Genomic DNA, 15,580 nt, shown 5'->3' on the forward strand with positions numbered 1-15,580 from the left:
TTTACAATTTTCGCATCATTAAATGGATGTAATTATCGTGTTCGCGTAATTAGCAGTTCACGAATACAGAAGCCACTTTTTCTCGCCTCAGTTTAAGTGCGACGAAGAGCCGGGAGAGGAGGAGAAGAAGAAGAAGTAAGTGGTTTGTTTAAGAACTAGCAACTAACAAAAACAAACTCTCAGCTCCGTGGCAAAACAAACAAGCTGGCGTTAAGCAAACATTTGAACGCGCGGTCCCGAGTGCTTTAATATGATTCGTATCTTTTATCGCCCGAACTACATCGCTCTGGCTTGTATAAACACAAACAGGTGACTTCCTTGTGCGTGTGTGAGCGCGGAATGCGAGACGTGGCAACGTGGCACGCCCCGTGGTGGGGGTCCCGATCGGTCCAGGGGCGGAGCGACGGGTTGGCTGTCATCTTGATGCTTCACAACTTAATTCCGCTGTGAGCAGCGAAGAGGCCGGCTGTGTGTTTAGGTTGGTGAGGCCAAGTGTGGAAGGAACCATGTGAGATTCTCCGCGGTCAGCGGCTAAGGTGAGGACGCTGACGCACAACAACGAACCCACGTTTCGTTTTAGGCAGTGACGCATTGTTGAAGATACTATTTATTATATCAAGTTAATTTATAAGTGAAACTAGTGAGTGAGTGTTAACAGCTGGCTTCTTATAAATTCTGATGAAGAGAAAATGTATATTTTTCAAATGCGAACGTACTCGAATATTAATTGCATTCGCTGGACAATTATAGTTTCGACATAACCTATTAACGCCTCTTGGGACAATACGAACTCTTGATTCCTTTAAATAATTTGCCGATATTTGGCTTAGTTACTCGGCCCTTTGAAGCAGAAGCACGTCTAAATTATATTTTAAACATTCAGTCCCTACCGCAGAGAAAACACATTTCACCATTACAAAAACCAATTTGGACAATGCTGTTTGAGGAAACAGTCGGCGTTCATTGCGAGAGACAAAAACTTTTCCGTGGGCAAAATGAAGACTTGTCAAGACAGGGTGGTGCTTATAATAACCACCATGCTTTAAAGGGCCGATAGCAGCAGCTACCAATGCGTAGTAGTTCTGTGATCTGTTCCCTTCTGAGACGCAGCACCTGCTGCTGCTTCTCCCTTGCCACGTGACCTCCGCAGGGAGAGGGCTTCATCCCGTGTCAGGGGTATTTCAGGCGTTATCGTGATATAACAATGTTTTCGTCTCAAAATTCTATGGCGTGAACAAAGTTACAAGCAGAAAAATGTAGCGCGTAGGCCAGTGGGGGAAATGACAAATGCATAAGAAATTTTGATCGGAATACCTAGGCGTATTTGAATGAGCGCATTAAAATAGATTTTAGGTGTGGACTGTACTGTAGGCGGGCTGTTGTGAACGCGGCTATGAACAGCCTTCGGGTTGTTTACCAGCCACCAGCCGTGGCTCTTGGGTGTGTTTCAAAACCGGACGCGATCTGATTGCGAGATTATTCGTGAGTGTTACAAAATAATGATATTAGCGCCATCATCAGCTCGTGTGTCAGCAACGAATTAAATATTCATGCCAACAATGTAAAACGTGAACAATGTCCTTGAACCTGTTCTTTCATTGCAGGCTGTTTCGAATCGATGTCTCGCTATTTTATGTGTTCTTTGCGTAAGTGAGGAGTTGTGTCCGTCCGCACGATTCAGTTGTTGAGACACCTCAAAGGATTTTGATCAACGCCAAACGTTAGTTTTGGTTAAATCAAAGATCTTCTTCTTTGCGAAGACAAAACAGAAATGAATGTTAATTGGTAGATCTGAGACCACTTTTATTTCGAGGATGTTTCGGTGCGGTGAGCATTAAACGAAATTCGTGGGAAATTCTACAGTGAAAGCGGCTTCTTAACAGCAGAACGCTAGTGTCCGTAATAAATAAACACCAAGGCCAAAACAGAAATTTGAGCCTTGCGTATTTATAGACTTGCAGGTCAAATGTTGTGCCTTATCTTCTTCGGGTCTTCACATCATCCATTTGAAGCGCGAAGCTTGTGTAAATAATATTTAAAATTTCAATCCGTGCCCGATAGGGAAATAATTGTTGTTTCTTACGAGAATCAAACGTAAATTCCCTGTGCATGCAAAATGCAGAGTAATTCAGTGTTATAGCAGGTGGAAAGGGATTAACACTTTGCCCTCGAAGGCTAATTAACTCGAAAAATTTCATTAAATTAAAAATATCAGAATTCTTCATCCAATAAGCATTTTATTTTGATGTAATATAAATTTTACTTTCCATCAGAAAACGGTCTCTACCCACAGACTCTGAGACAAGCCAAGAGTCGAAGCCCGTACCTTAGTACCGAGGGTTTTACGATGTGTCGCTTGGTCAGGACGGCGACAGACGAGTGTGGAGGGGTGGCGAGGGAAAATGAGTACAGGTTAACAAAATTGTATTAGCCTACCGAAGACAAATCTCGGGGAGTTCGGTAAGAAAACCTCGCCTCTCGAAATGCACCACCCTTTGTCGGCTGTACTCTGTGGAGGCCATCCGCCGCGTGAGGGACCCGCCCAACCAGACACGATGATGCAAAACAGACGGAAGGAGAAGTCTGCGGGGGCAGAGTTATTCTTGACATGGAACCGAACCGGAAGTTAGGTTACACTTTTCACTAAGCGACCGGATGTGACGTAAATCCTTGGGAAATTCATCGGAGTTAATGCTGTCGATAACGACAGCATACAGCACATTAAGACTGAGTTAAGGACGAAATTAAGCGTACTTAGAGACCGGGCAACTGCAGCTCCTATCTTTCGGTTCTGAACCTTCGAAATAAAATTTTCCCCTTCGAGTACTGCAGATGAAAGAGTCCGCTGCGTTCACAAAGTGGCTCCTTGTTCCCATGGCGACGTGTGGCTCGTATAGAAAGCTCGCTACATCGGATCTGAGGTCCGCGTAACAGGAGTGGCTCGAGAACGGTTCCGACGTACACAAAACTCGGAAGGCATATTCCGTGAGACCAGGAAGAGAAAAAACGAGGGAGGGTCCCGGGAAAATGTGTCCCTAGTTCTCTTCCCGGGGAGGGCGTCACCTGCAGCTCGGAAGCCAAGCACGGGTTTATCACCACGGCGGTATGCGTTCTGTTGCAGGCGATGTTCGCTCTGCTGGCGATGGCGGTCTGCTGTGTGCTCCGCGAGGTGACATCGTCGTCGTGCGAGGAGGCCCGCCTCAAGTGCGCGTACCGGACGGGATGCGGCATGGCCCTTCAGAACTACATCGTCGGATGCTCGGGCGTGCTTCACGGGGCCTGGACTTCGTGCCCCGAGTCGTGCCAGTTGGCGCTCATCGCGCTGACCTCCACCGAGGAGGGCCAAGACCTCATGACGTGCGCCTGCGCCGACGAGTTGTGTGAGGAGACGAAGCACAAGGTCGAGGTCTGTCGCCCGCACGTGCTGGTCGCCACGCGCAACGAGACGATTGTCAGCTGTCGGACCGCGCAGTGGATCTGCTCCGCCGACGCTCTGTGCTCCACGGCCCTCGACTACTACAACCGCTACTGTCGCGCGATGTTCCAGGGCAAGAAGTGCACCCACCGATGCAACAACAGCATCTCCATCCTGCGCAGGCAGGAGAAGGCGGCGAAGCTCAACTCTTGCGTCTGTGACGGCCACGAGGACTACGACTGCCCGCGCATCCGCACCAACATGGCGCGCCTCTGCTTTCACGCGGAGCCCCCCGACAACCGAGAGCCGCCCACGCCCAGCGGGGCACCCACCCTCGCGGTCAGCCTAGTCGCGGTCCAGCTGATGGCGTCACTCGCGCGGTGGGCCGTCGTCACCTGACACAGGTAGGGCGACGACGCCTTCAAATGGGGAGGAAGGCGATTTTCAGGTGTGAAGACAATCATGCAGGCACTGAACATCGTGGCCAAGTGGTTGGCACGCCTGCTTCGTATCCCGGAGGTCCCGGTTTCCGTGCCCCTTCCAATTCATTATCAGATTATCTGACTGATACTGCACATGAAGTCAACTACAGATAAATATTCACAAACAAAATCTTTTGCAAAATACTAAAATTTTGAGTGGGAAAAGTTTTTGGGGGTGGTCAAGTTTTATTGAGGATGCCACTTTCATGTTTACGCTAACACGCCATCTTGCATTAATTTAATTGCACGTGACATCATCTCGGGGTGTGGCCCTCGCATTACTGCTTCAATTTAAAACGCGTACCTAAGATTATATTTTAATTGCCACGACACTTTAACGCTATTCACATGGAAGTAACATTATGCTAATTTATGCTCCAGGCCTTATATGAACGAAATACTAAATAAAATACAGAAGTGCTATGGACAGACGGACAGACAGAACATCCACAAGAGCAGGGGTTTTCATCCGTGGGGCCGCATTCAGTTTTGCTCATCAACTTCAAGGCCATCAATAAATCTATTGATTTGCATGATCTGAAACTTCCATGGCAACCAACATCAATAAATTCCTCTCTCGCCATCAGACATTTCATTCAGGGACCAGGTGCATCCCATCATCACGATTTCAGATTTTATGCTGCATAATTGATGAACCTGCAGGTTTTGCCTTTAATTGGTGTAATTTGATTTCGGGAGCCACGCTGGCCTTGTAATCCTGGGGTCTCGGGTTCGATTCCCGGTGGTGCCCGAATTTATAACTTGTGTTGGGCAAGGCCGTGGTCTAGGCAACACGGAGTTTTCCTCCGGGGGCTTCCCCGGTTTCTCCGTGGCATCCCAACAATTACTCCATTCACACACAGAAGAAGGCAATGGCAAACCACTTCTGGATCATCTGCCAAGAACGTATATGAACAGGTCCCAGTCCGAGAAAAGGATGGAAGGATCCTGTTCATATGGACCTGTCCTCAGACAGAACACTAAATAATAAAATATAATTTGATTTCGCAGGCTGGACGCGTAGGGCACCGCATCTACCTCTCGTCCACCTTCAGTATTCAAACGCAACTCAGGAACAGGTCGCGCTCGCCACGTGGAGCCCCCGTCTGATACAGGGTGTTCAAGCAATCACAACTCGGAGTAAGCTTTAAGAGACAAAACAGTGGACAGGAGTGGCCTTTAGCGACGCCAAAGAACTTGTTGTGTGGCTGTACAGTTCACACGAGGACTTAATACTTAGCAAGTACGTGAGAACGGAGGGAGCTCATATGCCCATGCATGAAGCGATCTACGTCGATCCGAAACAGCTCGTCTCTCTCTTACTTATTTTTAAAGAGGTAATGTATTTAATTTATTATGTACTGAAGTGTATATGAAAACTTCTTGGTGTAAATGTGCATTGGATTTTGAGAGTTTGTTTGCTGGCTGTTGAAAAAAAATTAAAAAAATATGCCTTTCCAGTCTCTGTGGGCACAATTAATAAGACAAGGATCATCAAGCCACAAAAGTTACGTCGCTGAGTTCAACAGCCCGCAGCCATCTTGCCACGCTCTGTCCAGAGCGACGTTTTCTCTCTCCCACTGCACACTGTAGTGTTACGGTTCTCTGTATTATTGTAATAAATACAACTGTTGTTTTACAATGTCTCTTTGCGTTATGACTCACGTCAGCCGCGCGTGACGGAATGACACAATTCCCACCGACCTCTCTGCACTGATCATAAACCTAAAGAATCCGATAAAACCATCTTCAATTTACGTCTGCACAAACAAGAAAAATAATTTTTCCCTCACTGACTTATGCCCTTTCTGCGCTAAGTTTCTGACAAGCAGAACAACCACTTCCAGGTATTTCGGCCTAAAGTTTGATACAAGCAAACAAATGAAAAAACAAAAAATCCTAACAGGAGGTCAACCTGCCTCTTTTTGTGGACAAACTGTACCCTAAGGGGAAAAGTCCCTAATTAAAGTTACAAATGGGAACACGTAAATAAGCTGAAAGAATGGTCACGAATTGGGGGGGGAATTGACAGCAGCAAATAGTAATAATATTATAATTCACACTGGAGTTCATTTTGTGGGTAAAATGGTCAGAGAATTGAGTTAACCACTCACCTCGTCTAATGTTGAGGTTAAGAATGCACTACACAGCTACACCTCCAGTCTCGCTTGCATCCACACGGCACCCAACATACGTCGTTGAATAATCAAAACACAAAAGGAAAAAAAAACAGTAGGAAAACGCAAATTCACGCAGATCAAGACACTGCGCATGTGGAATGCGAATATATTGTTAATTACTGGTGCAACTGCAGATTTAGCGCCATTTCAAAAGCCTTAGCGAACTGCATTCTGGGAAGAGCGCGCATGTGCAGGAACACGCTAATACGGCATTTTCACGTACTAAAAATGTGTTCTCCAGAAACTTCGTTGTAATAAGCCTCAGAAAATCAAGGTTTGGCGCACCTGTGCACTATGTACCTGAGGGGCAAGGCACATAGAAGCAGGTGGTGAATAAATGGAATTGTATAATAATACACAACGCGTAATTCGCAATTAAGAGGATTACTGATGACATAATCACGTCGCTCTCTGAAGGTCCATCCAGCATCTGGGCTGCCTCATTTGTTTTGATCGTTGACCGCACGACAGAGCAGAGCGCGTACGACTTCCGGTCTGTCTCGCAACCCACTTACCAGGACGTGGACCTCCCACCAAGACAAGGCTGCTACCCGCTGTCGCTCACGGCTTGTGCTTGAGAGGTTTCCACTTCGAATCTCGACTAGTGAGTGACTGGATTGGCCTCTCTTTGTATTCGGACTGCAGTCAGCACCGATCCTGGCCAGTTAATTTCCCCACCGTGTACAAGAGGGCGTGTCAAATGAAGTCAGGATCTTTCCAGCAAAGACCTTCTTGCGAAGCTGACAGTCGTTCAGCGGGATCCTACGATTAGTTAACGGGTGCCCTGTCCTGAGCCGGTGGAATCACGCCTTCACATTTTAATATCATCTTTCGATCTAAGCCCACGTCACCCAAAAGATGTCTTCTCTTCGGGTTTTAGGACCAGACTTCAGCTCCCCGTACGTGCTACATCCCCGACCCATCTCATCTGGCACGATCACGTAATGAAATCCCAGCGACGAGGCATTTCCCGAGGAACGGAAAGTTGGAACCGTAACTGCGGTGTTCCGCGTTGGCTGAGGCCCACCTGTCGGGAAGCCACACACGGCGGACCACCCAGCTCGCCGCTGCGCGTTTTGGGCCACCCGCTCACAGATGTCTCCACCCGGCGCCAATATCCAGAGCAGTACAATGCACTCGAGAACCAGACACTCCTGAATTGGAGGGCAGTCCCGTTCGAACACCGCTGCCTGTCTTCGCTGGCATTGGTTCACAGTGTTACGAAGCCTCAGAATATTTTCTGAGCCAAAAATTCCAGTCCCGATGCGTCATGTGTCATGCTGCCTACAGGAACACACTTCATCAAGGCTTTTAAGCGCCCACGTGAAGTATCAATCCTGGTATTTGCCTAGAAGTACTGAAGAAAACACCGAGAAATCTCAGCATAACCAGACAAGATCTGAACCGAGGACCACCCGTGTACAAAGCGAAAGTGTCAGGCACTCGGCCGTGACGTTCTTGACGTCCGGTCTCTGGTCTTCAGCCAAAATGTCCAGCTGCTGGACACGTCCACCGTCGTCAAGGAGACCTTCCGTGTTTCGTGCGATGTCACGGCACGGGCCGAGCGGCCGGGATTTTTCTCCCCGCCAAAGCCCACCCAGTGGGTCTCTTCTGCACGACGCAGGGGGCAGATGTGCCTTTACCTCACGTGCAAGCGACACTTCGTGCCATTCTGTAGAATTGCAGACCAAATTTAATGCTCCTCGCGCCAAACAGAGACAAGATTTTTTCGCACGGCCGCCATGTTGTGGCCTCAACAAGAAATCCATAATTCAGTGATCTATTATCGCACACAGGAAGACGCGGACAATCAGGACGATTTAATTTCTCTTGCGATGGTAAAGCAAGTTGAAACGATGTTCTGGCTAAGAGCCGAACGAATTTGGCCAAACTGGGTCAGTGTCGTTCTAAAAGTTCGATCGCGTTTGAAAGAAAACTTTATTCTTACCATTGGTGGTTTCGTGCCTCGTTAACGACGACGGAAAACAAATTTTAAATTAAATTGGATCTTCAATAAAAACAACAACGCAGTCCGCTGAAATCTGTTCGTTTCAGACTTTGTTGCATTAGTGCTTCATGAAGCCACTCCACGAGGATAATTTTCCCATGGTGTCAAAACAATGACCATATTTACGAACACAAGGACCAGATCATAAAATCTGTTACCGAGAACAGGAAGCCGAAGGATGCGGGCGTGTACAGTCACTGCTGGCAGCGAGGTCCCCGTCCTCCAGAAGCTGACAGTAACTCAGCTGCTCTAGAAATTCCCTCACTCTTACGTTCTGTCCTTGCGGAGACAGAATCAACTCTCATAACCGCGTACGTACAAGAAGCAATTAGTGCATTTGCCCGATCACGTGACACGGAATTTCAAATGGAAGGGACGAGCAGAGCCATCTGTCTTTGCACTCCAACAATAATCATAAAATCGGCTGATGTTTTGATGGTTCTCGGTCACGCGGAGAGGGGAAGGGCTAATTTTCGGTTCCAGAAGAACAGGTAACTGATTAAGACATCGAGAACGCGGTATGAAGCACTTCCCCTTCGTCGTCGGGGAAGTGTTCCAAGAACTGCAAACCACGTGACACGGGCCTTCGACAATGAATCTTGCAAGAGGAAATATTGCGCGTGCGTGACTTACGACACATTCCGACTGCATTCGACGAACGAAATGTGACAGGTCCGCACGTGTCAACACGTGGAAGCGACTGTTCTGCGCCCTGGACTGAGCGAAAATAAACACGGGGCATGACAACGCAAATTGTAGAGTTTATATGCCACAGCCTTCCAGCTGAGGTGTAAGTGGACTATTGTCGGCCGTGAATGTTAAAACGACTGTGGCGAAACAATGGCTGCTTCGTCAAGCGGAAGTGAAGAGACGAAGACGTCACGAGGCCATCCGCGGCGCCCTGTGATGTCGCAACAACTCAATCGACAGGAGTTTCTTTCCGGTCGCTTACCTGTCCACGAAAGGCCACCACTGAGCCCGATGGAACGTCCTTAACAACCATTTTAATATTATCTTCCCAATTTGTAATGACTTTCTGGCATTCCCAACGCACCCCGCTCATCTCACCCTCCTTGACTTAATCATCGAACACGAACCCAGCTATTTAACGATGCTGAATCAATCACAGTCGCGGTCTAAAGACCCGAGAGGCCACTGCGTCTATTTCAGGGCACTCACCCGCAACCGCTAAACTAACCTGCCTCAAGAAATGGCGTCACTACGGCACAGATTGTCCACAGGAGAAGACAAAAGAGCAGCTGCGGACAGCCGACAAGGGGTTATACTCCAGGTAACGACTTCCAACGTTATGATTTGACTGAAACTTCCGTAAAAGCCAGGGGAGACGCCAGGGTCTTACGGAGACGAGCATGAAAATGGCCGTCTTCTGGGGTGATGCTGATCGACGTTTCAGAGGTGCTTAGTGCCTTCAACGTCAGGGTGGTGTCTGACGATGGAGGCAGCACGGTGCAGCGTCCCAGAAGACAGCATCTTGATTGGAACCAAAATTGAAATAGCCCGGACCAGTTCTGGGGCTTGAAAGTTTACCTCTCTGTGCCAAGTTTGGTTAAAATATATTCAGTGCTTGAGGACCTGGCTGGCAGACAAGACGCACTCATTTTAGGTTACAAATTTTTATTTTTTTCGAAAATGGCTCCAACATTTTCATTAAATTTAATTAGCTCGCACACTTGTCAAAACCCAAAACACTACTTTGAACTTTCACAAAAAAAACGAGGCCGTGAGAGGCAAGAAAACACGATTTTTAGTTCATGCAATAATATCTGTTTTCACATTGTTGTAGTTGTCACGTGACACTTCATCGTCCACCAATTATCTGCTGCCTCGCGCACAAAGAAGAGGGAGAGGGGGCGTGATGAATGACCGGGCGGCGCCGCAACCGAACTAGGTCTGACCGAGATAAAGCTGCTGCAGGGATCTAAACGTTTCGTTTCACGTGATTATCTTTAAAAAAATTTAAAAAGAAAGCCAACCGCCACCAAACGGGGGCTTGACCTGAGAAAAAAATAACGAAACATACGAGCACGCGCATTAACAAATGTTCAAATTAATACGTTAACAACAAAAAGGTCCCAGGAGTTTAAATTCAGAAAGACGTTTCTAATACAACCGTTTGTAAAATTTAAAAATGTCGGTCTTGTAGTTCTAGAGAAAACTGGCGTGGATATCCACCCGAGTGTTGCGGAATCTGAGTTCTCCTTTCAAAGGCAAAGGTTATCACAGCGTTCTAGAAAACGCAGGTCTCTGGTGTTTACGACAATCCAAGTGGCCGCAGACGAGGTCTGCGTTGCTGGAAGACTGAATCTGTAAAATGCAACGCCTCGTGCAGTGCAGACAAGACGCCGGCCGGCTCACACGAACAAAGGACTCAGCGCTGTCGCTTACGAGGAATTGTGGGTTGTTTCAGGCGACCCTCGCCCTGAAGCCCACTGACCGCAGTTTAAGTGCGCTGTAACGGCCGCCCGGTAACAATGGGTAAAGTTGGTATGAGAATTATTGACAGCGCGCGAATTAAAACGAGATACGAATTTGATGAATCAAAAAGGACAATCCAATGTAACGTACAAAGAAAACGCATCAGAATAAAAATGCTAACAAGTCACAAACACAGTCAAACGCAAATGCAAACAAAACGTAACTTGTTTCTGCAAGAAGGACGCAAGCGACTCGTACCCCCTCCTACGCTAGAACGAAGAACAAAACAAAAGGAGAGGCGAAGAAAGGAGAATAAAGCGAGGGCCGCGGTCACGCTTACTGGTCACAGCGGCGAGACCTCAAACGGAACTAGGAATGCGCGGGACATTCAACGCACCAGCGAAGAAAAGGCGAACTTGTTGAGGCTTCGTGGCGCGAACAAAAACTTTTTTAATCGCAGACGAGAAGACGTCATCCGGAGCCAGATTAATCCTGTCTACGTCTGCCATCTGAACCTACGTCTCGTATTCGCCCTGTTCTGAAGAAAGCTGCGACCCCTGGAAGGTGGGAAGGCGTGTCCATCCGCGGAAAAACCTGATGGAAAGAGACAACTTTCGAGACCTGGACGTAGATACGAGGACAGTTTTAAAATTAATGTCGAAATTATGCTATAGTGCGAGTGTCGATGCGGATTTGCCAGCCAAACTCTCTGAGCGGCTGGACTGGAGGCCCTAGTTCAGATCTCGGCGTGGACACTGACTATCCTAACAGAGAGTTTTCGTAGGTTCCCCTTTGTCTCCGTCCAGATAAACGTCCGATCAGCGCCTTCCACTCTACGCCAATTCATTATTCACTCTTCTTGAAGATCGATTTCATTATTTAAAAAAAAATTCACCTGTGGAATGGGCTCCGGGGTCTCTGCCCCTTGAGGCGAAGCCACCGGAGTGCACTGGGTAAATTTTACCCTTTCCCTTCCATCTATTTCTGTGTCTTAAAAGTAGTTTATTGCAAGCCCCTATCTAAAGCGGAAAACAAAATGGTTCTGTAACCAAGGAAACCACAGACGGGCAGTGAACATGGAACTGAAAAGAGATTCCAGTCACGGGTTTCAATCGTCTCGAGATCTTTGAATTAGGGGTTGGTTGAGCTGAACACACGCGTCTGGCGTCTCGTTCAGTTCACTGGACGATCGGGTCCAAGGCCACCTTCGTCTGAAGGCTGTTATTACTCTCCGGAAAATAAAGACATCAACGGACGAGACAGGTGGCGCCGGAACTGGGACTCGGGGATAAAGCAGAACAGGCAATTTGCCTTGAAAGCTACACGGACGCCAGATGGCAGGCTCTGCCGGGCGGGCGTGCCCCCTGGCGATGAGATACAAACTCGAAAACAATAAACGCGCGCAAAAGCGACGGAAGTACACGGCTCTGCCAACTGCACGGTTTCTTACGTCGAAATAAAAAAGATTCTTAGAGGAATGACTTCGATTCCAGATCGAAGCACTCCGGAGTGATTTTTATTATTTATTTGGGGTTTCAAGTTCTCGCGGCTGCGAGAATGAAGCTGACTGTCTTCTGAGACGTTGTCCCGCGAAATCTGGCAGAAATACCCCGACGTTTCAGATGCACCGCCCTGATACAGAGACAGAAAGCACCTCTGAAACGTCCCAGAAGACGGCTTCTTCTCATAATGCATTTATAAAACGACGCTGTCAGTAGCTTCGACCAAGTATTGACTTAATAAATTGGTAAGGACAAGGAAGGAAGCGGTCGTCGTATAATTTAACACGTAACGCCGGAACTTGGTTGCTGTGACCGAGGAAAACCACGGAAACGATCAGTCAGGATAAGCAGTCTCCAGGCTGAGATTTGAAATTGAGGAATCTTAAAATAAATCTCAGGACGCGGTTCTGGGAAATCGTTCTGTCGGCGCTCCTCGAGGCATCGCGGGGAAAGTTGTTGGGAAATCACATTTATGAAGCTTCCGGTTGCACAATTAATTTCCTTTCTTTATTTTACAGCCGTGCCATCAACTCTCCTACGAAATAAAGTTTACGTACAAAGCGCAAATGCAAGCTGGAAACGAGACTCACGACTGCCGCGTGGCCAGAAGACATTTCCTCCGCAGTCTGGATCGCAGTTCACAGCCAGCGTCACGACGTCCGGGTGACGCGCTGCAAAACACAAAAGCAAAATCTGTCACGTGACGTCACATGCGCGGCAAACGAACACTCAAGAGTCTTTAATGACGTCTACATTTCACGACACGAACCAATTTCTAAAAGACTGATCAGACTTCGGAAAATTGATTCGAAGTGACGTGGATGTCATTATTTTGCATCGACAGAAACCAGAGTAGAATTCAGCGAACAATTTATGATACCAAATCTCATCAGAATCTCGTATTTACCGAGGCAGCTTTCATCAGAGTCGTAACTCTTCTCCAGAAATGTCCTCCTCCTCCTTTTGTTGCATAAAGGTGACACGCGCAGGGCACAGGGTGATTCACCTCCCCCGGGTCCAGCTCAGAGAACTTTACGTCGTACTGTCGACAGTTGGCAACGCTCCTGTCCAGTCGCAGCTCCCAGGCGAAAGGAGTTCCCTCTTCCACGGGGACCTCGCGCGGGAGCAGGATCACCGTCTGCCTCCAGTGCGTGGGCGGATCAGAGCGTGCGGTGGACAACTCCACGGCGCTCGGGAACAGACAAGAAAACCAGACGCTACGCGCGGGCAACAGACACTTTCCCGATACCGAATTCAGTTCCGCGGATGAGAGGTCGTACAAGTCGAGGCAAGCTGCAGGGGGCACACCAGAGTTCTGCCTTTTCTGGGAACAGCTTGCCGCCAGCCTTGAGGTGGACGTCTCGGGCATGGAGCACCGAGTCCAGCATCCCCTCGTGCAACAGATAGAAGCCCATCCATTCCGACACAATCACGTCCACTTTCTCGCCTCCTGGCAGCGTCACGTCTTCAACTCTTTGCTTCAATACCTGCGGAGGAACATCTCGTGAGATAAACTGCATCTCACTCATAAAATGAAGTCAGTGTCACTGTGACGCAATCCTCCGGCGAGATAATATTCCTTTCATACCAACGCGACAGAAAATGTAGGTCCCAGGTCGAACACAATCCAAGATAAAAATATTTTAAATGTAACACTAGTACCGCTTAATGGATCAGGTTTTCGAGGTCCAGTGGACGACATTTTTAGGTCAGGTTTCTGACAAGTCGGATAAAACTGATCGGTGAAGAAGCCCACAGTTATTTCCTTATGCCACACTCGCTCGCATCGGCTACTGTCCAGTGTTTCATAAACACGTGGCAGTTTTGGTTTTGGATAGAGGCCCGAATGGAGAAACCAATTGTCATTATACTAAAATATTGTTTTCATTACGGATATCAGTGGCAGGTGAAACTAGGAACACGTTCAGGGCAGTTGGTCATCCAAAACACTCACTCCTTCCACGCACTTCTGGGTCGTGCACAAAATTATGTGTCACTCCGGAAATTACGTGCTACAAAGGACTGAACATCCGTCTATTAACATTTATGTGTCAGGCACGTGCAGACACCAATAGAAGGGCAAGGATTTCTTTTCCAGCCGACTGTCTCGGCTACCCAAAGGAGCACAGAGTTAGATTCCCTTTGATTTAATGAGATAAATGGGTGTTCAAATCTGGGGACAAATAAAAATGTAACAATTCCATACACGATGTATTAAACTTTATAATGACATCTCCGTATGGTGATCAGAACATGAAAAAACAGGTCGTGGAATTTTCTATAGCTCTCTTTCAAGAAACTACATGCAAACAAAAACTGCCTAGAACTGATGAGAGATAACATACAGACATAAAATGCATTTGTTCTATAGTGAATTTTATCCATGTTTCTGATACTCGTTTACTACATGCACAAATAAATGTTCAACTAAAATCCCATTTGCGTTGCATTTTGGAACATTCGAACAGACACACAGGCCAAGTGTCCAAGTTTTCTCTGCCCTTTCGACACTGCTCTGACCTCCTCAGTAAAACGGCCAGGACATGGAAATAACCCTGATTAAGTAATTAAACATTGAAACTGAGCTTCTGTAATACACTGGTCTCAGTAGAACAATGAAATCAGATTACCCAACGTGGCGAACCACAAAGGGGAAAGAATTGAATCAATGCTTCATATCTTTCGATCATCATATTTCATATTTTGGTTAAGTAAACCTCAACTGTGACAGCGCATGAAATCCAATACATACGGACGTGTGTTTAAAAGCATAACGTTTCACTTACGGATGCAGTCTTATTCAATCAACATTACTACATTATAAATTTAATTTATACCGAGTTTTGTGTAACTCATACTAAAGTAACAATTTTTCGGTCTCAAAATCGTTCAGAAACATATCGGCACATAAATATTACGTTTAGAAGTTAAAAAAACATCCTAAAACGAAAGAAGTTCTTATTCCACGGCATCTAGCGGTGGAACTGAATACTATTTAAGAAGTTCGTCATTAACGCCATCTATCGGAGTACAGTACAGACTGAACGACCGGGCTTCGATCTCGGACAGGGGCATGGGATTTTTCTTCTAGCCTCTGCGCCCAGACCGGCTCTGGAGATAACCGTCTCACATCTGATGGGTTCCGGGGTCATTTCCCGTGGGTAAAGCGCGGCCGGGACGTGACACTGACCTCTCATCCCCGTCTAGTGATGAGGTTACGAATGAGTAGGAGCTATATCCCTCCCCCTAAATTTTTTTTTTACATTTGATGACCGAGTGAGGGTTCTTAGCCAGTAACTGAACTCAGGATCTGTCGATGTGATATGAATGTTGAAAACGAGAGAAAATAATATCATGTCCGTTCATAGCATGTAACACTTTGTACAATAATTTTATTTAAAGCCCAACACTCAGTCTACAATGGCCAATGGCAGATGAGTTACAGCCTACAGTCTAGCCAACTGTGTACACTTTAGCCACTGTATCACCACCTGGTTTAAAATAATTGACATATCTATTAATGATGTACAAATTGCCTTCTAGATGTCAGTGTGATG

At 47.1% G+C, this 15,580-nt stretch overlaps 1 protein-coding gene and 1 pseudogene across 2 annotated transcripts; one reads left to right on the forward strand and one right to left on the reverse strand.

Moving 5' to 3' along the window:
* Nucleotides 1-418: 418 nt before the first annotated feature.
* On the forward strand, nucleotides 419-5,543 carry LOC110830822 (growth arrest-specific protein 1-like). The gene is made up of 3 exons (XM_022066130.2): nucleotides 419-536; nucleotides 3,122-3,819; nucleotides 4,909-5,543. The coding sequence occupies exon 2, from the start codon at nucleotides 3,125-3,127 to the stop codon at nucleotides 3,812-3,814; it is 690 nt and encodes a 229-aa protein (XP_021921822.1). The 5' UTR covers nucleotides 419-536; nucleotides 3,122-3,124; the 3' UTR covers nucleotides 3,815-3,819; nucleotides 4,909-5,543.
* A 6,973-nt stretch (nucleotides 5,544-12,516) lies between these two features.
* On the reverse strand, nucleotides 12,517-14,792 carry LOC110830824 (uncharacterized; annotated as a pseudogene). Its single transcript, XR_015533526.1, has 2 exons — nucleotides 12,931-14,792; nucleotides 12,517-12,694 (listed from the first exon to the last, which is right to left on the reverse strand). The product of XR_015533526.1 is annotated as an uncharacterized LOC110830824 (transcript).
* Between the last annotated feature and the right edge of the window lie 788 nt (nucleotides 14,793-15,580).

The sequence above is a fragment of the Zootermopsis nevadensis genome, unplaced genomic scaffold (assembly GCF_977971745.1).
Source record: "Zootermopsis nevadensis isolate Lab colony 2312 unplaced genomic scaffold, Znev_1.0 Znev_ptg000003l, whole genome shotgun sequence".
NCBI classification, from domain to species: Eukaryota; Metazoa; Arthropoda; class Insecta; order Blattodea; family Termopsidae; genus Zootermopsis; species Zootermopsis nevadensis.